General features: G+C 40.5%; 1 protein-coding gene across 1 annotated transcript in view; it reads right to left on the reverse strand.

Moving 5' to 3' along the window:
* HERC2 (HECT and RLD domain containing E3 ubiquitin protein ligase 2) overlaps positions 1-26,324 on the reverse strand; it is a 199,988-nt gene that overhangs the window by 83,757 nt on the left and 89,907 nt on the right. The window contains 16 exon segments of the mRNA XM_030571144.1: positions 75-342; positions 539-681; positions 3,625-3,768; positions 4,657-4,792; positions 5,547-5,777; positions 6,011-6,207; positions 6,289-6,436; positions 8,234-8,418; positions 9,268-9,450; positions 15,269-15,461; positions 16,026-16,213; positions 19,800-19,991; positions 20,417-20,568; positions 20,670-20,806; positions 20,891-21,064; positions 21,580-21,716. Of these exon segments, the coding sequence (XP_030427004.1) occupies positions 75-342; positions 539-681; positions 3,625-3,768; positions 4,657-4,792; positions 5,547-5,777; positions 6,011-6,207; positions 6,289-6,436; positions 8,234-8,418; positions 9,268-9,450; positions 15,269-15,461; positions 16,026-16,213; positions 19,800-19,991; positions 20,417-20,568; positions 20,670-20,806; positions 20,891-21,064; positions 21,580-21,716 (2,808 nt within the window).

Consider the following 26,324-nt stretch of genomic DNA (forward strand, 5'->3'; position numbering starts at 1 on the left):
GTCATACAGAGGTTTAAATTCTCCGTACTAGTATCATTTTAGGCTGTTAATTTCATGGCAATTATGTAAAATACCTGGTAATCCAGAAGCACTTCCAGAGGTCCCTGAGAGCGACTTCAGTGCAAATTCAATATTTTTCCTAGGAAATCCCATTTCCATAAGCTGAACTACAATAGGCAGGGGTGGAATGGGAGATTGCTTGCGTTTCTTCACTTTTGCAGGTCGGATATGCTGCACTGTGACGGGTGTTGTGGCCTCACTGGAGCTACAGTCTTCAAACAGTGGAGTGGAAGGATGAGTGGATTCCACAGCTAGATACTGGCACACTGCCAAAGCAGCAGCCTAAATGAAGACAAGTAAACACACACTGAAGTCTATGCAGAACTAGCAATCTACATGTACTGTACACCAGTAAATGTTCAGCTTCATTTACAGGATCTTGAAAAATGAGAAGAGCATAAAATAAGAGTCAACAATAGGAATGTGAATTAGAGTGCTTAGTAGAACGTTTTAAATGAGGAAAGAACATGGATTGTACCTCAAGCTCTTGTTTATCAAATATTGCTTTCACAGGTGATGGCTGGGTAGCAGCTGTCAGAAGCTGCTGTAAGAGAATCATGGGAGGTTGAGGTCCTTCAGGAGACATATCTCCTATGTCAGGGGATGCAACTGCTCCATCCTCTGAAATAAACAAGTGAGTTTTAGTCAATAAAGTTACAATTAATATAAAGTAAATTATGCTGAGTTAAAGTGTCTTGGGGATCAAATATACAAAGGAATGATGTCCACCACATTCCATCTCAAATTTTGGTGTACATCTAGAAGGAAGCATGTGCAGTACAGCACATTTCCTGAACACAAACCTGAAAGGAGCTAAACTTCTAATCAAACACTAGCTTTACTATCATATCTAGAGCTAGTCTGGCAGAAGTCACTTGGCATAGTGGACATGCACTATTAAGCTTGAATTCTTATCTTACCACACCTGACATTACCACCAAAGGAAGCATACTACGCTCTTGGAGAACACTTGGTATAGTTCTTGAGTTACCTCCCCCTCTGACTGATGGTAAGAGCATGTTTGATAGGGAGAGAGAGGGCTCCACCCAGAGTCTAACAAGAGGAAGAGTCATTAAAAGAACATTCTATGATCCCAGAGATCACCACTCCTCCAAAAGAGTGCATTTCATTTTGACTGACTGGGTTTGGAGTCTGTACTTTTGAAAGACGTTCTCCCATCACTCCAGTAGTAGAAGCAAAGAGTTAAACATATACTGACTCAACATTTGGTGCCCAAGACCAGTAATAGCTGACACTCTCTCAAACCAGAAATGACAACAAAGAAATATTAAATAAAATAGAGATCTCCCAGCATTCCATTTTCCCCATACTACTAATATAGCACTTGTTTCTAGCTCTGACACGTTAGAGGATATCAAATTTTAAAATGACATCAATCTGATCATCTTGCCTTTTCCAACATTCAGTTGAGTTTCAACATGATTTTAGCAGATGCTAGCATAGAAGCCACAGAACCAGCAATCGTTACTTTATACAATCAGAGAAATCTTTAAAACCCTGCTTTTAGGAGGCATAAAGTATTAATCTTCATTTTTTTTTGTAACTACTGAACAATCAGTTGCTAAAAAAATCAGTTAAGCAAAGTGAAAGCAAGATGATAATTAGAATTTTGTGATAAAGCAGGTTACCTAGTTTATTTATTTTTATATATATATAAAAAACACGACCCGATATAACACGAATTCGGATATAGCACAGTAAAGCAGTGCTCCGAGGGGGAGAGGAGGGTGGGGCTGTGCACTCCAGTGGATCAAAGCAAGTTCGATATAACACTGTTTCACCTATAACATGGTAAGGTTTTTTTGCTCCCAAGGACAGCATTATAGCGAGGTAGAGGTGTACATGGTTCATTTCTTATTGGCTACTGAATGTTAATATTTGAAAACCTCAGCAGTTGCACAAAATACAGAAGAATCTCAGTTACAAACACCTTAGGAATGGAGACTGTTCATAACTCTGAAATGTTCATAACTCTGAACAAAATGTTATGGTTGTTTTCAAAAGTCTACAAGTGAACACTGACTTAATACCACTTAGAAATTTTACTACGCAGAAGAAAAATGCTGCTTTTAACTATCTTAGTTTGAATGAAACAAGCACAGAAACATGTTCTTACCTTCTGAAATCTTGAATTATTTTAAAACTCTCCCCCCTCCCTTTTTTTAGTAGTTTACATTTAACACAGTACTGTGCTGTATTTGCTTCTCCTTTTTATGGTTACTGCTGCTGCTTAATTATACAATTCCGGTTCCAAATGAGATGTGTGGTTGATCTGTCAGTTCGTAACTCTGGTGTTCATAACTCTGAGGTTTGACTGTACATGCAAGTTTAAAATTTTAGAGTATCTTTCTCCATTGTGTTCCATATTCCAGTGAATTAAGAAGGGGCATCTGGTGATGGCTTGAGCAGTTCTCATCCACATGTTTAAGAGGAGTCGAATGAATAAAAGTGCAATAGACATTAGACTTCCTTTTCTCCACCATCCCCTAAGACCACTATTTTCTGCACTTAATTTCAATCCACAGTGTGCAGCTCTTCAAGTAGAAAGAGGAACTACTTAAGACATCAATCACCACTTTGAAGATGACAGATGGAGCCATAACAGGAGTACAAATGTGTTTTATTTAAATTTTGGGGTAGCATTGAGAAGCGTTTACAAATTTAGTACACCTCTACTCCGATATAACGTGGTTGTGGGGAGCCAAAAATCCCTACCGCATTATAGGTGAAACACCGTTATATCGGGGGTAGCGGTGGCAGGGCTGCAGCAGTGATTTAAAGAGCCTAGGGCTCCGGTCGCAGGGAGCCCCGGGCCCTTTAAATCGCCAGCGAAGCCCCACTGCCACAGTCCTGGTGTAGCAGCAGCAGGGCTCCAGTGGTAATTTAAAGAGCCTGGGGCTCTCCACAGCAGCCGGAGCCTCGGACCCTTTAAAGTGCTGCCTGCGTCCCACTGCTGCAGGCCCAGGGTAGCGGCAGCAGGGTTCCAGTGGTAATTTTGAAGGGCCCTGGGCTCCCCACAGCAGCTGGAGCCCCAAACCCTTTGAAATGCCGCCAGAGCTCCACTGCTACCGCGCTATATGCGAACCCGTGTTATATCAGGTCACATTATAGCGGGGTAGAGGTGTATTCAAATAAAAAAAATATTAAAGAGTCATATTAAATATGTAAGAGTCATAAGTTAAGTGATCAACACTTTAGCATCCAAAATCTTTGCCTACCTAATCTAGAAACAACAGAACAACACTTTCAGGACCAGGTATATTTTCAAATACTATTTCTAAATTATCATCATCTCTGAGTCTTTGAGGCCAAAAGTCTGAGTTCCGTCCTCAGACCACAACATGCAAAGTACATATTCAGTAACTATACCTGATGAGTAACATCACACAACCCATAACCACACATATTAGTTACATTTTAAACTAGAGAGGACATTGAAGATGACATTTTATTTTGAAGACTAATAATCAGCAAGAGGTTAAATATTGCAAAGCATGTGGCTGACAGGATAACAAATTCATCTTGTACACTAAAAAGCTATACCTGTGGGAATCGATCCAGCCTCTTGTACAGCTGGTTGAGATAAGATCTGCCTTAATTTATCCTGGTGAGAAAGCAGAGCTCGACCTGCTTTCAATATGTACAGTTTTAACTGTTGGCATCTCAGCAGATCCAAATCCACTTGACCTATCAAAAACATTAAGTGCCTATTAACCAGAAAGCAATAGTATTCAAAGTAACATAAGCAAACATTTATTTTTACAATCTGATGATCCCATCACAAAAATACATTTTTAGTACTGACAATTGTGAATGGTAAGCTCAAACAAGATGAAAGGACTAAAATATAAAAAGAGTTTAAGTGCATCATTATAAGAAACCCACACTGGACCTACTCCAGATGTCAATACAAAGACAGTGCCTCCCAGCTGTCATGCAGTTGGTAGACTTCAGGTTTGTCTAGATGAACAGTTAGTGGGTTGCAATCTGGGGTGCTATTCTACAGTGCACTAGTGTATTGCACACCAACACTTTTTGTATAAACGCCGCAATCATGCACCGATGTATGGCCAATGCACAGTAGGAAATGTTTAGTGCACAGTAGCGGGATCCACACACACCGCTGGTGAACAGCACGCTATCGTGTATTTACACCACAGCTTGACATGCACGAAGTCACACAAACACAGTTTAAAATGCAACAGATTAGAGCAGACTAGAAAGATATCAGGTGCAACAACTATTTTCAGACAATTCAATATACAACAAAGACTCCAGTCCCAAACTACATTTACATCATAGACAGCAGCCATTCTTCCAGCCAAGATATAATCTGGATTCCCTCTACAGTGCATCAATGCACTTCCTTTAATACTTGCATGTGTTTCTCCAACATACAACTCTTACTATCACTTACTCCAAAATGGAGCACGAGCCTTCATATATCACTTCCCAATCAATGCTGACCACATACAAAACAACTGTCCACAGAACTTCTGTACCTTCCTAATATCTATTTAATGTTTGCAATATTTTCCAGAGAAGGGCTAATGTATGACAAACAGGAAACTGTACCTGAAAGACCCTGGTTGGGAGACTTCATTCTGTGTTTTTCTATTTTACTTCCGGCCAAGTTTACCAGCTGAGCCCAGACAGACAACATGGGTTCAGTGAATGGCAAGTTGTTCACATTAAAAGCGACTACTGGAAGCTAAAAGAACCAGAAAGTTACACATTTTTCAAATCTTGAGAAATGCATAAAAATTTATGGATTGTTTATATTTTAAGAGGATAACTAGTGTTTATTTAATTACTCTTGAACTGGAACAATTGAAGAGGAGTTCTCTCTCTAAAAACACTCCGAAAATAAAGGAACTGCTAGGACTAGTCATAAGTACAGGGATCTGAGCATCACAGTCAGAAAGGAAAATCAGATAGCATGAGCGTGAACTGCAACACAGATTGGGGCTTTAAGTGCATGGGAGCATCTTATGCTGTGACTTCACAAGGTAAAATCCTAATGAAGACAAGGCAGTTTCTAGTTTTCACACAATTAGCAGATGAGACTACGGTGTATCCTAGACTTTAACTCAACTTGCTTATTAACATGAAAACTACAGGCGGCCTTGTCTTCACTAGGATTTAACCCTGAGTTCGCCACCTTTTTAGCTAGTGAAGACAGCTAAACTGAGTTATATTTTTTTCTAATGAAGATAAAGCCCTGCAAAGACATGCATGAAGACTTGCATCTGATTTGCATATGAGCATGACTAAAATGCACAATTGTGGGGCTGGCAGATGTATACTCCCTAAACAAATAATTTTTTATACCACACATCCCACTCATTGGTCAGACTAGCCTATTCTCCTTTGTAAAACTGAGCCAACTTAAGTTTCTTTTTTCACGAAAAAACATATTTTTCACATTTTCTGTAATAGTAAAGACTCAAGATAGGTGCATTTACCGGTTTTAGTTGACTTAAGGGGCACACTCTACATGTTCGCATATCATAGAATTGAACGGTGATTCTTCCTTTTGGTGTGATGCGCGTCACTGTGCCTTCTCCAAATTCATCATGAACGACTTGTCCACCTAATCTCAAGCGACTGTCTATTCCACCAATCACTGCTAGTACAGCCATTAAGCCTCCCACTTCTGGATTCTCAGGATCTGTGAAGTAGTCTTCTAAAACATTCTGAAAAAGAATAGTAAAGTTAACTGTAAAGAGAAAACTAGTACTTTTATCTACTTCATAAAAAAAAGAAATTTATATAGTCAATCCAGCTGAAAGTTACAATACAAAATAATTTTTATATAAAATAGTTTTAAAATTAAGTTTTAACATGGTTAAAATAGTTTTAATATTTAAAACATTAAAAATTAACACTTCTATAGAAAAATGAGCTAATTTTAAAACGTGGAAACTACCCCTTCTGACTGTTTTCCTGCAAAGATGTGGGTGATGGAGGTTAGTTGAGAGTTGATGTACTTGTTTATGAGTCCATTCCACTGGCTTAGTGAATGGAGTGTCCTCAGCAGTGCCACTATCTCTTCTGCCAAAGTACTGCTGTGAGTTGCAGTTAAAGATGCTTGAGGCCTGGCCTTCCTCCTCCTCAGAGTAGATTCTGAAAAGAAATAGCAGCGTCTCAGTAGCTGATTTACGATAGGAAAAACAAATTAATCCGTTAAGGAAAAAATTGCTCTACCTCTGAGTAGTGGGATATCTGAAGAGCAAGTACTAAGTAGACTGCCTAAGAAACCAAATAGTTTTTCCACAAGAAATTTCATGTCTCTTGATCTTTCAGTTTTGTCCCAAGATGGAAGTACCGCTTTTAATAAATGCACAGCAAGGATCTAAAAAGAGATATTAGAATCAGTGTTATTTTATTTAAAGTCATTTCAGCAAATAACTTCTATAGGAGCAGGGGTCTAAAATAAGGACATTTGAATAGAAATATCTATATGGAAATGAAAGACTTAACTACTAGCCGTCTTTTGTGCTCTTCTCTACAATGTTGGTTGTTGAAACTTAATGGTCCATAGCTACCTAGTTATTTTCTTGCTTGTTTGTCCATTCATCAATATTAAGAGGAACTGTGCTAATTTAATACTAGTAGTAGTTGTATTTAACATAGTGTTCCCAGCCCTCCAGGATTGTCCCAAAGACTCCAGGAATTGAAGTTTAATCTTTAATTAAAACTGCCATGGGATGAAACCTCCAGGAATATGTCCAATCAAAACTGGCAATCCTAATTTAACACAGCCCAGCATCAAAGCACACAGAGCTCCACAGAGATTGGCAAAAACTAAGATCACCATCATAAGACTTGAAAACAAAGAAGTAACAGAACAGGATACTTGAAATGAGAGGATGGGGAAAGAGATGTGGTTTAGATTCCAAATATGAGAACCAATAGCAGTCAGACTAATACACACTTTTGGGTGAACTCAAAACTCTATCCCAGTGAAGGCACAGGAGCCTAATAACGTACGATGTAATGTATCAGAGTGCAAATAGCAGCCAGGGACACTAAGAGAAGATTGATCCACCGTCACAGAGGTGTCTCTAGATAAGTTTTGAGTCATGCATATAAAAACAGTGGCCTACCACAAGCTATCTACACTGATCACCTTTCCCTGGAAGAATGATGTCTGCAGTCATGGAGCCAATGCATGAGGACTCTCTTTCTGCAGCTACCAAGAGGGCCCGCTCACAAATGGAGGCTTTTTGCAGCTCCATTGGTTCTATCATGCTGAGGAAGCACTTTCATTTTTGTCCCTAACCCCTGACAGAGGAGGAAGAAATGCTCTCTACTGCCCCAAAACTGGCTTCAAAATTAGGGCAAGAGCAAAGTCGGAGAGTTGAAATACCACTATGTTTAGCTGGCTGGATACAGAGAATCTCATAGGGATGAGAACACAACTTAAATCCTGCATGAGCACATTTGAACTGCCTCTGGTATATACCGAAAGAAAGTCACAGCCTAAATTTATCTGAGTGAGGAAGAGATCAGAATCATGTTTGTATATTCCTGCCCTAAGTTAATTGACAGAGCCACCTTTGAGAAGATGCAAGCAACAGAAAAGCACCATTAATAGATAATTATACATTCAAATCTTGCGTACAGAAGAAATGTATTTACAATGGGAAAGCTACACAAACGATAGAACTGTACACTGATGTGTCATATTTGACTGGTAACGCCTTCCTCCAGTCTGTTTTAGATCACTCACTATCACCAACATGAATGCAAAGATATAGCATGCCAATAAAAAAGGACAGACAAGCTAAGCAATTTGGTTATTTTATTTAAAATCGTTTGAGTTTGTTAATTTTTCTTTAACTGGTCTGTGGTGATTATAGAGATTGCGTGCATAGCCAGTTCACCTCTCTTCTTAGCAACCTTTACTATTAGGCCCATAGTAGCCAACCAACCCTCTCTCTTGCATTGAACAACATTTTACATAACCTGGCTGTGCAGTGTTAACTTGCAGGAGGATTTTTAAAGCAAGAACATTCTGATATTACCTTTCCTCTAACTCAAGAAAATAAAAAGCACCTTCAAAACTGTTTACTTTTAAAACTTTATTGTAACATGACAAAAAACTGCCAAATTCACTCCATATGAAAATGATCTGGAAACACATTACCTGTCTCTGTAGTGATGCAGCAGTGAAAGATTCATGCCCCTCCACAATTTTCATTAGCAAAGTTATCCACTGAGATGTGCTAAGCGTGCTGCACATCTGAGGCATGAGTGCTATACTTCGAATGAATCCTAACGTGCACCAGCTTCTATGCTGCTCTTTATAAACCAACTTATTTGGCAATGAAGCTGGAAATAAAAATATATGAACAGTTGACTTCTCTGCCAACTGTACTACAATTTCTCAAAGTAATCCACTTTGTTAGACAGATCTTAAAGCTCTGCTACAAAATTGCCCCTAAATGTAAAATTAGTTAACTGACTTCCAATTTAGTTGAAGTCCATTAAGAATTAATTTCTGGCATACTCCAGGAAAGAGAGATTATCTATTGCAAGCAAATTCTCACCCACACAGTGACTATACTACCTTACAATTCTGTACATTCTGAAAAATTTGCTTAAAGTTACTGTTAATATAAAGGCAGCAAAGAGTCTTGTGGCACCTTATAGACTAACAGACATATTGGAGCATGAGCGTTTGTGGGTGAATACCCACTTCGTCGGATGCAACAGCTCCAATATGTCTGTTGGTCTATAAGGTGCCACAGGACTCTCTGCTGCTTTTACAGATCCAGACTAACATGGCTACCCCTCTGATAATTGTTAATATAAAGATGATGTATATCATCAAATTTATGATTCCTCTGATTATAAAGTCATGCTGTCCTTCCCAACCTGAAAAGTCCTTTCTGACTTAAGATTCCTTATAATGGAAGCCATTTACAGGTTGGACTGTCTGGACTTTGTATAGTGTGCGGTACACCAGCACTAACAGAGAAATGCCTATTCTATCCACAAAACAATTTGTGATTTTTCCACAAATATGTAAAATTGATGTTTTGAAAAGGTCTAAATGTGTTATTGAACTTTGACCTTAAAAGATTAGGAATTAAATAAAGGAATTACTGCAAAATCAGGTAAGATATACCGCCTGAAAACTGATGGGTTTATTTGGTCAGACTGTCATGTAACACATACTTGATTTATCTATCGTTCCACTCTCTACCAATATGCGAAGCAATCCACACAAAGTTCTGGTTGCTTCATTCTGCATGACTTCAGCATGGACTCCAGCAGAGAGAGAGAGCGTCTGTAACAGGTTCACGGTACTCATCAGCATCGTGGAAGTGGGGTGAAGATTCCTTTCAGCTTGTTCTCCTTCTGGAGCAAGAAACAAAAAGTTTCATTTCTTTAGTAACATGCTAACACAGTAAACAAAATTTTCTGAAAAAGGTAAAAGAACTACAGTTCTTGGAGATGTATGTCCCTATGGGTGCTTCAATTCAGGCGCACATGGAATTCTCAAACTTTTGATTAGAGATTTTCCACTAGTAGTACTGGTCTGGCCCGCACACATGCCCTATGCTTCCTCACACTGGACACTGAGGATATACAGAGATGTGCAAGCAAACCTCCCTCAATCCCTTCTCCACTCCAATGTCTCCATAGAGAACAGTCTGAAGCAGAAAGGAAGACTGGGAGGGTAGTAGAGCACCCACAAAAGGGACACATCTCAAAGATCTGAAGTTACTGCACAAGATGAGTAACTTCTTCAAGTACTGTCTCTATGGGTGCTTCATTTCAGGTGACTTCTGAGCAGTTTACCCAGAGGAAGGAGGGAGCATTGGAACTGAGTCCAGAACTGAAGACAGTACTACAGTACCAATTGCCACATCAGATCTGACAGCATGGCTTAAAATGTAGTGCTTTGAAAATGCATGCACGGAAGCCCTAAATATATCAGACACTAGTATTTTCTAAAGCAATGCCATGTATTTTGCTTGTGACCTGGTAAAATGTTCTGTCACTCCTTGAGGAGGATGAGGATGAATGCCTGCAGTCTAACAACAAGTGACAATACAACCAGATATCCACCTGGATGGTTTCTGAGCAGAGATTGTCGACCCCCTGGATCTATTCACAAAGAAGATGAACAGCCTAGGCAACCTCTGAAGTTACTTGGTCCTAACCAAGTAGAAGGCGAGCGCCCTTTTAACATCCAGGGTATGAAAACGGGACTCTGTCAGAGAGATATGTGGCTTCAGGAAAAACACTGATAGACAAACAGATTGGTTAAGGTGAAACTCTGAGAAAACCTTAGGCAAAAATTTAGGATGTGGGCAGAAAGAAACCTTATTCTTGAAGAAGGGGGCGGGGGGGGGGGGGGGGAGAATCTGCCATTAGGGCACCAATCTCCCACGCTCTATGGGCCAAGTGGATGGCTATTAAAAAGGCAGTCTTCATAGATAAATGGAGTAGAGAACTGATTGCCATGTTCAAATGGATGTTTCATAAGGTGACTGGGTCCCAGGTTGGGATGGGGTCTTTAGTCTGGGGAAAAGTTCCAACTCCTTAATAAACCTAGATGATACAGGATGAGCAAATATGGAAAACGTCGCTACATAATCAGATGAAAGCTGATATTGAGGCTAAATGGACCTCAACTGAGCTAATTAATAACCCTGATTTCTTCATATCCAGGAGACTGAACGAGACACAGATTCAGGAAGGAAGCACCAGTGGAAGAATCTCTTCCATTGTTGCAGGTAAACAGTAAGGGTTGCCTTCTTCCATCTATTTAGTACACCTGTTGCCCTTCCTCAGAGCAGGAGGATTCTAACCTGAATTCTATGAACCATGCCCAGAGGTGAAGAACTCCTAGGTTGGAGTGAAGTGTGCAACCCAAATCCTGTGAGAGGAGAGAAACAGAAAATGGAAGCAGGCATTCCTGAATTCCAACAGATTGATGTGGAGATTTGTTTCTGAGTTGTCCATCTACCCTGAGCCATGAAAGCATTGAGATGAGCTTCCCATCCCCACAATGATGCACCTATTGTTAAAGTTAGTGATGGAGCTGGGCAACAGAAAGGAACACTCTCACAGACATTGAGTTCATCTCTCCACCAATCCAGGGAGTTCCTCACTTAAATAGGAATCACCTGTTTGTCCAAGGTGTGTTTAACTGAAGAACAGGACATTTTGAGCCAATCTTGAAAGCAGTTGAGGCATAGCCTTGCATAAGTCACAAAAGTGCAAGTTGCCATGTGCGCCCAGAGCTGAAAACAGTTTCCTATAGTGGTGCAAGGATTCCACTCAAACCTGACAAGGTTATGAACCTATCTAAGGGAAAGCAAGCTTTGAACTCGTCAACAGCCAGGGAAGCCCCTATAAACTGTATCTTATTTATGGGGGTTAATGTGGATGTCCTTACATTTAGCTGTAGACTCAACTCATAGAAGAGCAAGGGCCATGTGGGTGGAAGAAAACACTGCTTCATAAAAATGGCCCTTGAATGGCCAGTCGTCAAAGTAATGGAAGACTAGGATCACCAATTATTGGCGGTAAGCAGCCCCTACTGCCAGGATCTTGGAGAATACCCTTAGGGCCAAGGAGAGACCAAGGAGAAGCACTTGGTATTGAAACTGATCCTGGCCTATAGAGAATCACATATTTCCTGTCCAAATGGTATATTGTGATATGAAAATAGGCATTTTGTAGGTCAAAGACTAAAAAAATCAATCCCCCTTCTCCAGTGAAAGACATCATCATCCTGAAATTGTGAAGCTTTATAAACTTGTTTATAAGTCTTAGATCTAAAATCAGTCTCCACCTTCCATCTTTCTTTGGTACAAGGAAATATTTTGAATAAAACCCCTTGCCCATGTGAAGAGGAGACCAGCTCTATTGTTCCTAACTGGAAGAAAAAGATCACCTCTTTCTCAATACAAGCTCATAAGAGGGGTCCCTGAAGAGGGAAGGGGAGGGTGGAAGGGAGGGAATGATGTAAAATGGATGTTATGACTCACGTGTCTACAGTAATCCGACTCTAGGCATGTTGGAAATAGGAAAGGCATCTCTCTCCAAAGGGAGAGTGGTGGGCAAATGAACACAGCTATAAAACCAGAGATGCGGGAGGATTTGAACCCTCAATCGACCCATCAAAACTGTTGCATAGAAGATGGTTGGGTGATCATGAAGAAAGGTTGGATGGCCCACTTTCCCTGAAATTTATGTCTTTTCCTGTGGGAGCTCAGTAGATCTATGGAATCCAGAGAACTGAGCAGAAAGTGCTCTCTGGACAGTTTGTGACCTGCTTAACAGCTCTTATCTGTAGGTGCATAAATGCCCAAGAAATGTAAAGTGGCTCTAGAATCCTTCAGTGTCCTCCATCTTTGGTCTCCAAGAAAAGCCTACAACCACTGAAGGGGAAGTCCTCAGCAGTGTTCTGTATTTCTCACTGAAAACACCAGGAGCTAGAGGTATGACACCCTGAACATAACAGCAGCCATAGATGCTTGAAGATTGGTCCTGGCCAATAACTGGCCCTCTGAAATGTTGAACTAGAATTGTTCCTTATGGTCCTGTGGCAGGTGTTCAATAAAGGCCATCAGTCTATTATAGTCTGTGAAATTGTATTTGACCATGACTGCCTGATAGCTCTGAATTCTGAACTGCAGAGTTGCTGATAAATAGAATTTCTGTTCAAATAGATCCAGTCTCTTACGGTCCTTTTCACGTGCAGCAGATTTTGAGAAGTATTGCCTACCCTGCTCTTTTACTGCATCCACTGCCAGGGTGGGAGAACGAGATATTAGAGTTTTCAGGGGGAACAGAAAACTTTTTATTTGCCCTTTTACACTTTGGTGGAATAGCAGCAGGTGTTTGCCACGCAGTCTTAGCTGGATCCAGGAGCACCTTGTTGATGGGTAACACGACCCTGGAGGGCACTGCTAACAGTAGAAGATCCAGCAATTTGTACTGTGAATCCCTGACCTCTTCGAGTGGAATTTGAAGAGAGTCAGTTACCCAGCTTATTAGGTCTTGAAATTGCCAAAAATCATCAGCCATGGAAGGTGGTGTAGGTGTAAGTGCTTTAGTTGAAGACAAGAATGAAATGGGTGTTTGAGGGGTTGCCTCTTTAGCCACCCTGGACTCCCGTTCCTCAAATGTCTCCTTCTGTGCAGGGGAGAAGAGGATAGGATTGAATAAGCCTTGTCTCCCTCTGAGACAATACTAGTGGTCTGGAGACCTGCTATCGGTAAGTATTACAGGGATCCCAATATATCCCACTGGGGGGACTCCATACAGGAGTGGGAGTGGCTACAGAATTGGTTCCCCCACTTTTGATAATGGTCACGATCTTCCCTATGACGGTCAAACAATGGGTTCCTGATAGGATACGTACGGGAATCCTTGACCAAAATAGATGTCCCCTCCATCCTCCTCAACATCATCCAATGCTGAGGGCCCCAAAGAAAAAGGGCAGAGAGTCCTGCAGTATTGAGGAAAGGAAGCAGTCCTGAGACCAGCTCATCTGTTACTTATATAGTTAAATTCTTGTGGTACCAAGTAAGTAATCGGTACCGATGTGGTGGCTGAAGCAGATAATATCGCTGCTGGCATACTGATGTGGGCATTGATGGAGCCTGCTACCACTGCTTTGTCAATAACGAGGATGCCAACTGGGTAGATACCAACCATGGGACTGAGCCCAACAGTACCAGACTCAGGTGCTTATGCTTCCCCTCCTTGTCCCTGCTAGAACATAATGAAGCTCTGTCAGTGTCATGTCTCTGTCTTGAGTTCTGGGGCTTTTCAGTTCTGCTGGTACCAGAAGAGGAGTCCTTTCACCCCACAGTACCGAGACAAGAGGTTGAAGCTTCAGAGACCATAGACCTCACAGGGGACAAAGTTTTTTCAGAGTAGGCTCCTTCAGATGAGTCTGTACTCCTCTTTTTGGAAGCCTTCTCAGAATCTTCCAACGACCTCCCCTTCTTATGGGAAGCCTGTCCCAAGGTCAAAGGGGCTGAGACAGAGTTTCCCAGGGCGGGGGAGCTCCTAACCTGACTCAGATACTTGTTTAAGTGAGCACTCCATCCTTAACAGTCTGAACTTAATCTCCCTGTTTTTCCTTGCCCTAGACTTGAGGGCTAGGAAGAAATTGCACTTCTGGGAGACATGATACTCCCCCAAGCAACCAACACACTTAAAGTGGCTGCCAATCACAGGTAAAGCCTCTTGGCAGGAAAGGCAGCTTTTGTAGCCTGGCAAGCCAGGTACACCCTGCCAGGAAGACAAGGCTCCCTAAGGAGAAAGAGAGGACGGGGCAAAAAAACAAAAACAACTATCCTCTCACTACTAAAAGTTACTATCTGTAACTACACTAACAACAAACTATATTAAGTAATCTTAAACAACTATAAGAGGAATACAAAATAGCAGAGGCACGCTCAAGACAGGCACACTAGAGCTCTGTCTCAGGCCAATGCAGTAGAGAAGGAACTGACATTGGTTCGCCCATGCATTCCAATATGGCCTCAGTGTCTGGCACATGGAGGCACAGGGCACATGAGTAGGCCAAACAAGCACTGCTAGCATAAAATCTTTGTTCAAGTGCTTGAGACGCATACACACCTGAAGTGGAGCACCCATCGGGACACTACTTGAAGAAGTATGATTTTTACAACTCTTATCATGGAAAGCATCCTATATTTCAAACACTCTGGTATAAATTGCAAGTCATCATGTAGTACTTGTGGATGTTTCCAAGCTCTTCCCAGCGCATCATTTTCCCCATAATAACCAACACATCAAAAGGAGAGAAATACAAGATATGTGACAACCAAGACATCCTAGAAATCTTTATTACATTCCTACATTAGAATTAGCATCATCATATTCAGATGTGCCTGCCATGATACACCACTGAAATCACAGCAGTTGGACAGAATACCCCTCCTTCCCAAATGCATGCTCAGCAGATGCAATACTAACTGACCTTCCCATCCCTTCAAAATAGCTTTTCTATGTTGAAACGGAACATCAGCCATATATAAATTTATGCCAGGTAAGTAGAGAAAATCCTTTTTGGATAATTTTTTTTCCTGTTGTGAAATGAGTTTTGCTGATCTTACAAAGTCCTAACACTGAAGATACAGATAGACATCTGCCTCCATTTTAACAAAGTACTTTTTCTTACCAGAATCATCCTCTGTATCAGAGTCTTCTGTTGTGGGTTGAGCTGCAGGGGGTGGCTCAGCCAGTTTGAGGTCATATTTTCCCTCCTTCCCCATCCTGTAAGAATTTGTACTGCCAGTGTCCCACTGAACCCTAATCCAGCCATCCTCTCCCAGTTCACCAATCACACGACCCAAACCAGGAGGGGGCCCATCCTGAGAGAACAGAGAAGCTCAGTCAACCAACAATTCAAAGCTATGTCAATAATGGGATAACTCAGTTATACAATTTCTCACTAGTTTTCCACCAAATTTGTGCGCGCGTGCTCAGTAAAACAAAATAACCCATAGTATTTTCTCAAAGAAGTCTTAAGATTTTTTTCACTTTCATATAATAGAAGTTTCATTTTAAACATTTTCAGATTAGAATGATTTTTAATTCAGATGGCAATCAGCGATAAGTAATATATCTACTTTTTTTTAAAAAGTCACATTGAAACATTTTAACACATTGTACAATTTCCTCAAACCAGATGAGCTTCCATGATGCTGCACCCAAGCACCATTGATCCTGCTTCCTTTTAAATGGTGATGTATAGAGAAAAGTTTCAGTGAAAAAGAATTTACTCTACAAATAGAAATGAGACCTAGAGTCATGTTAAATATTTGTCCTGTTACCTAAAAACCTGCAAATGATATAATTCACATTACGTGTCCATTAATACTATCCGTAGCTTGATCAGACATATTAGAAAATGAAAGTGGAACAGAATTTTGTACCTGATCACCCCATTTCCAGTCCACCCCTCTCATCACCCTGGTACCAATTTTCATCATGGCTGCCAGCTCTGGCCCAGACACAGGGAGCTGAACTGGTGTGGTTTCCTTCCTTGACTCTTCCAAAACTGTGGCAGAAGCTCCTCGAGAAGCGGCAATCATATCTTCTTCAACGTTGTCAGAACTAGGCCCTAAGGGAAACATCCATAAGAAACAAAGATAGCTTGAAACTTAAGACATGACCTTTGTTGCACCAATTAAAAACCTTTTACAATATACAATGTGTGTCATATTAATACTTAAAATGAAAAGTTAGTATTCAGAAGACAGGAGTTAACAAGTGATGCAGTCATTCCAGCTTAGGGACTATGAAATTAGGTTTTTGAAAATAAAGGGGTTATAACAACATACATTATCTTTGTTCAAAATAATACAGACTAATGGAAGAGATATTAGGGTGGTTTAGTCCAGCATCCAAGCAGGCCTAGTGGCAGAAAGTGTTACACAGGTCTTTACCACTATTTTTTGTCCAATGAAAGGACTAGAAAATAGTTGCAGACCTTTTGGTAAGGATATGATCAAGCAAATATGTTGCTGAGTAATATAGCTACATGAAAGCAGAAATCTGTACATGCTAGTCTCGAGGTTCAGCTGGTAGTACAATCATGTGAAAAAATTCAAAGAAAACTAGTCTCACTACTAGTGAACAGAGCTGAAAGCACAGCTAAGGGGAACTTCATGGGAACTGGGGAGAAAGAGAAAAGAGCAGGTAGTATTTAGCCTTAATATAAAGCAAATGTAGCAGTAGTGAAGGAGAAAGGGAATTGGGATCATTCAAGTGAAAAAAGAACCTATACATTTAAGGATTCACATTCCCAGACTCTAATTTCAGTCTTTATCTGAGAAGAAATGAACGCAACAGGACATAAACCTGGTTGTCATTTGGTGGAAGTGAGCCTTCAATACCTTAAGTTTACCATTTGTAAACAAAAGTCAAAGAAATTTCATATCTTTAAATTCTCTCCCCACAATCCATCACTGTATTGAGACCAGAAATTGAAGCACTCTGCACTCAAGCTCTGCCTACTTAACTCCTCAACCAGGACTGTCATAACAAAATAATAAGTGATGACACAAACGTTAAAAAAGGAAGAAAAGCAAGAGTCCATGAAGCCCACTGAGAACCCTACTACTGCTAATCTATTTTGAAGGGAAACAGTTTGGATACTACAGTGATGGGCTGCAGTACAAAACCCTAATATGAAATAAAAATTAAACTACACACACTCCCCTAAATAGGAGACAGATTCTTATCCTAGAAAGTATGGACAGGTCCAGCTTGAGGGGGAAAAGTCAATGGGTAACAAGTTTTCCATTCTTTGTCTTGTTACCTTATTCTGTCCATCATCTCAGAGATGTAGCAAACAGTGAAAAATAAACACAAAAGGAGAGTGGGGAGTGGGCAAGTAAAACAAAGGAGGCTAGAAGAGTGATCTTCATTTCTCAAGGAAGAGTACAAAGGTTTTTTTTAATACTACTGACTGGGACATGCCTTCCTCATAGGATGCATCCTCAGGCACATGCAGCTACAGCTTGCAGTGCTTGAGAAAGGTGAAAGCTGAGGGCCAAATCGCTGGCTTACAGAATTCTTTATATGAAGAAAGTGAGTATTATTTAGCTGAGTGAGCCTCTATGCCTTCCAAAAAAACAACAAGAAGTCCGGTGGCACCTTAAAGACTAAATTGATTTATTTGGACATAAGCTTTCGTGGAAAGAAGTGAGTTTTTTACCCATGAAAGTTTATGCCCAAATAAATCTGTTAGTCTTTAAGGTGCCACTGGACTCGTCGTTGTTGTGGATACAGACTACCCCCTGATACTTGACTCTATGCCTTCAGGTACTATTTACCAGCAAGTTAATAATCTTATGTAGTATAGAATTTAAGATATCTAGCTATGGAAGATTGAGCTCCTGAGACTGTGTTGAAACAATGAAAAAAATCAAATAATATCCCCATGGGTATGTGGGTCAGTATTCCCAAAGTCTCACACCACCATGACATGGCTGCCCAGTGAGACTAATAGGCAAACCAGAGAAATTTCACACTCTCATTTCACTATGCATTCAAATTCCCAGTCTATTGAATCATTTGGGGAACAGACCCCAAAACAGAACTCAATGGAAACTCGATCATTAACTACTGAAGCCACATCTATATAGGCTTTAGAGCCTTGATTCAATATAAGTTCTTTTGTTTACCAGTTGACTTTTACTCTTGCCAGGACTTTTCCCCATTCAAATCTGATTCTACACCTTCAGTAGTCTGCCTGTATGTTACAACAGTGGTCTAATCTGGTATGGCAATTTCCATGTTTACATCTACTCTGGTAGCTTGATTCAGGTCACAGTAGCCAGCATCAAACTTCAGAGGAAAGTGCTAGAATGTCCATAAAGGAAGAATTATGAAATAATTTTTCCTTTTCTTCCTGCTCTGAATCCATACAAGTGGAGTTAATTTTTCTGCACTTGGGAAAGGAGGAAATTTTCCATGATGTCTAATATTTAATTCCTCAGCTTGAGTTGTTCTTACATAGTGGGAGCACTGGTGGAAGAAATACAACCATTTATAGGTCTTCATACGTTGAAGAAAGAAAACTTCTCCGAGGAGCAATATATTAACCAAGATAAGCTCTCATTCTGTTCATCCACAGGTAGCTAGGATGCTGGGAGCAGAAGAGAAAGTACCCTGAGATACAGCTCTGTAAGCTCCTTTCAGGACAGTCAGTCACTTCTTTCCCCAATTAATTGAAAATGTCTTTCAGAATGGCAGATGTTTAGCCTTACAAGAAATATGAAGATTTTCCCCAGTGGGTGATCTTAAAAGGAGGCAAGCTTTTGCTGCCAATATTTGCCTGTGTTAACCATCTGCTAAGAACAAAAGACGAACAGTATGATTTTTACTTTCTATTGAAGAGGCCTGCTTTGGAGAGGCCTTCCTTCCCAGCTCTTGGTGTAACAAAATGAGTCCCTGCAGACTATGACTAGAAATGGCATAATTCCACCACTGGAGACTGCTGAAGCAGTACTTCAAATAAAACACCTCATATTTAGAAGAACACTTTCTGTTTTGCTTTGCAACAGTAGTGGGGGCAATGGCTGCATGGAAAGGAGTGCTCCAGAAACAGTTTTTTCCTTTGCTGTCCATGTTGTTTTAAAAAGGACCCGAAAGGGTTAAATAAACTTGTCAGAATAACTGTTTGCTATCGTGGAGGGAGGGGAAGGGGGAAGAGAGAGAGAGAAACCAAAGCAGAATCTCTTCAACTATCATATACCTAATTCTGCACAAGTTCTTATGAAGAATCAAGTGAATGAAACTTCCAGCCAAAATGCTAAAACTATCTCCAATCTCTGTATATAGAGGGAAAGCTCCCACAGCAACAAACTGAATGAAAAATATAGTGGGAGTTGTTAAAACACCTAACATGTCCATATAGCTCACAGAGACTAACAAGAACTGTCAATGATAGATTATTCATAATACTCATCAAGTCACAGATGAGATAAGGTGCATATGTCAACCTAAGCTTTCTCTCTCCCCCTCTACTTCACTGGCACATTTTTACAGACTGGGCAGTAGTATAGCCAAGTGGCTCAGATCCAGTTCTTAACCAGTGAAGCTGTCCTTCTACTTACAATGCAGTGGAAGTTAAAACCTGTGAAATAATTCATTGTTCAAAACATACATTCTTACAAACAAAAAGCTGGAAGATTTCATACCTATTAGCCGCAGTGTGGTTTGTGTCAATGCTAGCATGCCAGAGTTGAGAAGGAGGTTCAAGGTGTTGGCACCGTGCTGTAAGGTCAGCATGTTGAGCATGACCAACAGAAAGCGTGCTTGTGGAATGGTCCCAAGACTTGGTCCAGCAGCACTCTCATTAGTAATGGTTTGCAGAGGAACAGGTTGGATACCTAGTTCAGAATTAGTATACTTTTAAGTAAATATAAATAATGCAGAGCAAATTATTGCATAAGAGCTACAATTAAACAGATTATAAATTTAAACAGTTTAAAATAATTATACTTTACCCTTGGCTTAAGGAACCCCCAAAATGGAAGTTCCAAGATATATAGAGTAGCGACTGGTTATTTAAGTGCTGTAACCTATCAGGAAACCAAGAACATTCTCTTAAATATTGGAAACTCAGCTTAATTTGGGGGAGAGGGAAAGAAAGAGAAAAAGAATATATTTCTATAAAAATACTCAACAGTATGAAGAAAGAGTATGACATTAAAATGTGCTAGTACACATTTCAGCTAGTACATGAAAACAATTATATTCAAACCAGAGTTATTTGATTCAACAACAGAAGACTAAGATTAAGATTAAAGCTCACCTAGTTCTTTAAATCTGACACTAGCATCCAACAAGATGTTCCGGACATTTTGAATAGCCCACGCATACAACTTTCCAAAAGTCACTTCCAGTAGCATTCTATTAAATGGTGGGATCAGATCAACATCTTTCAAACAGTCTGTGAGAGGTTCCCTTTATTTAAGGGGGGAGAGGGGAGAAAAAGGATTATTTTACAGTCTCTCTCCCCTGTTCCCAGTAAGAAACATATTAAAAGTGAAAAAAAGTCTGTTTACCCTATATTGATCCCCTCTGGAATAAGCCTCTGCCATCCACAGAACATAGCATATTGCACAGATGGGAGTAAGAAGCTTTTAGTTGCCAGTTTCAGAATTGTATCTATCCCTTCCAAACGAACTTCTGCTCTTTCTAACTACAATCAATAAAATCAAATCAACAAATCAATAAACTTGTGTGTAATTACTTAAGCATGAAAACCTATTTTTACTCATTTTACCTGTTTTAATAAACATTTTCTCATCTTTTCTACATCCACTGGCTCTTCTTTCAGCGCAAATTCAACAATGGTGTTGAGGAGAGCAGATTGGGGATACAAGCCTTGGACATTTTGCTTCAGCCATTTATATTTGTGAACACCTGTAACTGTACTCAGAAGTGGTTGCCATTTATCCTGTTAATTGGGAAAAAGTATTAAATTAAGCAAATGAATTCAATAAGAAAACAAGCTGAGAGTATTGTATATGCTCCAATATGCAAATCAAAAAAATATTTTAAAATCAGACTTCAAACTAAGGAAAAGATTCATATATTGGTGTAATAAATACCATGCTCAGATATATTAAGCATCATTTCAAATGCCTTGGAACTCAAAGGGACAAGGCAACTAGCTTGATTTATTTTGAAGTGAAGTCAAGGGGTTAAACGTTTTTTTAAATAACAAGATGGAGGACGCTTGTCTTTGGCGATTCAGAGTTCATGGCATACAAGCTTGTTTTAAAACTATACTACCAATGCAATTAAAACATGAAGTAGCCATTCTGTACTTGATATTAAGCTGACAATCAATTATTCCATGTGTCTCCCAGAATTACTGGATTGTGATATCGTGCTATTCACTGTCTTAGGGTTTTTTTTCCTATAGTTCTCTTTTATTCAGAAGATAAATTCAATAGCTGGATACTCTACCTTAGGTGACTTGACTGGTATGGGTCTTTTATCTACAGACACAGGACTATGGGGTACAACACATGACTCTTCTAAGTCACTCTCCTCATTTCCAATTTTGGATTCTTCCACATCAGCAGATTCAGATTTTTTTGGCACTAGAAATAAATAAATTATATTGGAAAGATTTAGATTTGCATGTTAAGATAGTCATGTATTTATTCTATTTTATAGTAAAAATAAAAAAAGCTGATTCTAAAAGGTGTCCAGTTGATTTAAACACACCAATAAAACAAATGATTGTTGCAGATGGTTTGTATTATGCCATCTTTGACATACTCTGCCATTAAAAACTCAAGTTTTCTAGACTCATAAGAGGATATAAACAAACACAACTCTGAAAATTTAGGACAGTTTCAAACAGAACAAACTCAAATTAAAAATCAGTGACCCAAAACACAAGGTATTTTGTTTCTCATAAGGTTTTGGAAACAAGTAGTTGGGAAATGCATTACACATGCATACACAGATAATGGTTAACCTAAGGATAGATGAAATTTTTTATGTAAGTGTGCATGTCAAGAACTGTTTAATTACACATTATTTCAAAATGGAGCCTTTGAAGTTGCTTAGCAATCATCATCATGTGGTTGTATGGGTGGCAGGGGAGAAGCTGTTTTACTTGCTCAGATTGCATCTTTAACCAACATAAAATATTAACTGCACGGCACTACCATTGATTGTGTTAACGCTGCTTGAGTGGTATGGTAAAACCCAGAAGCAATAAATATCTTAACTCAAACTATGATCAGCCCTAAAATTATTTTAGTACACCGCTACCTCGATATAACGCTACCTGATATAACACGAATTTGGATATAACGTGGTAAAGCAGTGCGCCAGGGGGGCGGAGCTGTGCACTCCGGTGGATCAAACCAAGTTCAATATAACACAGTTTCACCTATAACATGGTAAGATTTTTTGGCTCCCAAGGACAGCATTATATCGAGGTAGAAGTGTATAACAGGTACAGTTCTCCAGCTACTATGTAACTAAAAATCTACCACTTTATTTTTCTGAAAACTACGCTACAGTTTGTGAGACTCCCTGATGACAAACTGTATCCCACTAAAAAGCTATTCCCAAATTTGTGCCAAAAGTTCACCTACTGTTGTATTAAACTCAAAAAAGTAATAAGAAATTTTCATTTCAACTAATATGAAATAGGAATGATAAAATGTTGGCGTTTTGATGGTGGTGATTTTTTTTCAATTGGCAAGGTGCATAAAACAAATAAGCCTCAAATTATAATTTAAATATTTAGAAAAAACATCTTCTAAATATCAACGGACTCTTTTACACACTAGTTTCTGCTGGAAGCCTTCATAGATCAAGAAAAAGGAAGGTATTCTACAATACATTAAGCCCCACAACTACTAGCGCTAGCTTTTTAATCAACATAATTGAAAAAGCTAATGCCGGGAATATATTGAGCTGCTGTAATCAGACAGACATTTGAGGATTAAGTAATATTGTGAAATAGATTAGATTATTCATGCCAAGTTCTTAGTGGAAGGTTTGTGAACACATTTCTCATAAAAGTTATGATTGCACTGAGCCAATTCAATGCCATCCAAAACATCAAAAAATGGAAGTATTGGATTCTCAACGTAATACAAGGTATAGGAAGTTATCAAATAAAATAAGACTGATGCCAGGATGTCAGAGTGTAAGAACAGACTCAAACCACATCCAACTCTTAAAGTATCAAAACAATGGATAAAGTGTTAGTGTTTCAACTCATCCAACTTGCCTTAGAGCAGAGGCTCTCAAACTTTTGTACTGGTGACCCCTTTCACATAGCAAGCCTCTGAATGCGACCCCTCCATAAATTAAAAACACTTTTTACTATATTTAACACCATTATAAATGTTGGAGGCAAAGCAGGGTTTGGGGTGGAGGCTGACAGTTCACGACACCGCCCCATGTAATAACCTTGCGACCCCCTGAGGGGTTCCAACCCCTAGTTTGAGAACTCCTGTTTTAGAGTATTTAAAATAAGATATCACATCTGTTCAAAAAATCCAATAATTCCCACAACTGGTCACATTGTCAGATGTAAAGATATGTTCCCAGAGAGGACTATTGATCTTTCAGTCACTATTATCAAACAGCAACTATATAACCTAAAGCTGTGGTTCTCAGCTAGAGGTACGCATACTCCTGGGAGTATGCAGAGGTCTTTCACGAGGTACATCAACTCATTTAGACATTTGCCTAGTTTTACAAGAAGCTACATAAAAAGCACTAGCAAAGTCAGTACAAACTAAAATTTCATATAGACGACTTGTTTATATTGCTCTATATACTATAAGCTGAAAAGCAAGTACAATATTTATATCCCAATTGATTTATTTTACAATTATATGGTAAAAATGAGAAAGTAAACATTTTTTCAGGACTAGTGTACTGTGACACTTTAGTATTTTTATATCTATTTTTTAAGTGAGGTGAAACTTGGGAATACGCAAGACAAATTGGACTCCTGAAATGGGTACTGTCTAGAAAGGTTGAGAGTCACTGACCTAGAATTATGAAACTAAGTGAAGTGCTTACTGAAGGCTTGCTAACACTGCAGTGGCATCTCAAGGTGTAACTCAAGTGTTGACTCTAACCTGACACATCTACACACAAAAATCTCTAGCTCGAGTTAAGTGGTGCTTTAAACTCATATTAACCAACCCATCACAAGTTACAGGTTGAAGATACATGCTGCATTAGGGATGCTGCTACAGGCTATAGTTAGCATAGCTATGTAGCTTGTGTTGTTTCACAATACAGCCACTCTCACTTGAGCTAGCCTAGGTTACCTCAAGTAGAGGAACTTGAGTTAAACTGTTTAGTGAAGACAAGCATTGATACTAGATGTACTGAAAAGAGATTACAGTGTCCATGTCGTGTTCATCCATGTGCGCGCCCCATCTGTCGAGCAACACATCCGTAATGACTGTCATGCTTGGGGAGGATGGGAGGAAAGGTATTCCGGTGCAAACCAGATCTGGGTCCATCCACCACCAAAGGGAGGAAAGAACCTGGAGGGGGGGGAGGGGAGAAGTCAGTAGGGTGTTCATTATGTTGAACATCAGAGAATGGGCTCTCTGTAGCCACAGCTATAGACCACAGAAGCGAAGATGAGCAAAGACAGTGACGTATGTGCACGCCATCATGTGGTCAAGAAGGGAAAGGCAAGTTCCAGCCAGAACCAAAGGATTGGAGGTCACAAAAGCACCTGTCCCATGCAAGGCAGGCACATGCAGAGATCATGTCAATGCATGCCCCAATGAGCTCCAGGCACTCCCGGGGTCCAACGTCAATTTTTCAAGGTTTATGCTCATCCCCAGGGAAGAGAGGAGTAAAAGCAGCAGGAAAGGATATGCTTGAGCCTCATATCTGGATCATGCTGCCAGCAGCCAGTCGTCAAGATAAGAAAAGATGAGGACCTCTTGATTCCAGGGGTAGGCCACCATTCTGGAGAAGACCCATGGAGCAGTGAAGAGTGCAAATGGTAGAACCCTGAATTGGAAGCACTGAGGGCCCATTGTAAATATCAGGAATCGTTTGTGGGTTGGGTGAATATCTATGTGAAAGTAAGTATCTTGCATATCGAGAGCTGTAAACCACATGCCTCTTTCTAGAGAGGGTATGATGGCTGCAAGCATCACCATATGGAACTTTTGTTTGCATATGAAGTGGTTGAGACCATGGAGATTTAGGATTGCTCTCCATTCTCCCTTTTTCTTGTGTACCCGGAAGCAGGTGGAGACAAACCCTGTGCCTTGAAAGGCTGTGGGCACAGGCTCTATCACCCGTCTCTGTAGGAGGGAGTCCACCTCCAGGGTGAAGATAGTGTCATGAGTGTGGTCCCAGAGGCAGGATCAGGACGGGGGATATGGATGAGATAGTGTCAGGAACTTAATCATATAGCTACGTCGAATGACATCTAGGACCCACTTGTCCATTGTTATCGTACTCCAGGCTGGATGACTCCCAAAGGGGTGGGGTGCAAAAATGGTGGGTTGCAATGTGATTGACAGCTCTCTAGATGCACTCAGAAATATTGCTTACGTAAAAATTAATTGTGTGATGTCAAGGACTGTGCTGACAGGCCAAGCGAACATGGCTGTGGTGTCTTTTGACACTTGTAGGGAGGCTCATAAGGACCACTGGCAGAAAAACTGAGGAGCTCTGTGTCATTGTGAAGGAGATGTCCGATAAAATTTTCATTTGGGTGCTGGTATATAAATGCCCAGTGATCTCAAGGTGGCTCTAGAGCAGGAGTCTCAAACTCCCAGCCTGCGGGCCATCTGTGGCCCATGAGCCTCTCCAATGTAGCCCACGGGGCTCCAGCAGTTTTGGGGCTGGGTCTCTCCCTTGGCCCCACCTGCCACCCCCCAGGTGCTTCCTCCTCAGGGCCCCGACAGCGCAGCAGAGCTGAGCAGCATCTGCCTGCTCGCTCCAGTGGCTGCCATCCTCTCCCTGTGGCCCGGGGCGGGGCTGTGCCTCTATGCACTGCCCCTGCCCCAAGCACCCCTGCAGCCAATGGGACCCTGCAGGGGCGGTGCCTGGGGGCAGGGGCGCGCAAAGGCCCCCCAGCCCACTCCGCCTTGGAGCCCCAGGTAAGCATTACATCCCTGACCCCCTCTCAGAGCCTGCACTCCCACGCCCTCCTCACATACCCTCTCCAAACTCCCTCCCAGAGCCTACAC

Source organism: Gopherus evgoodei, chromosome 1, assembly GCF_007399415.2.
Source record: "Gopherus evgoodei ecotype Sinaloan lineage chromosome 1, rGopEvg1_v1.p, whole genome shotgun sequence".
Classification (NCBI taxonomy): Eukaryota; Metazoa; Chordata; order Testudines; family Testudinidae; genus Gopherus; species Gopherus evgoodei.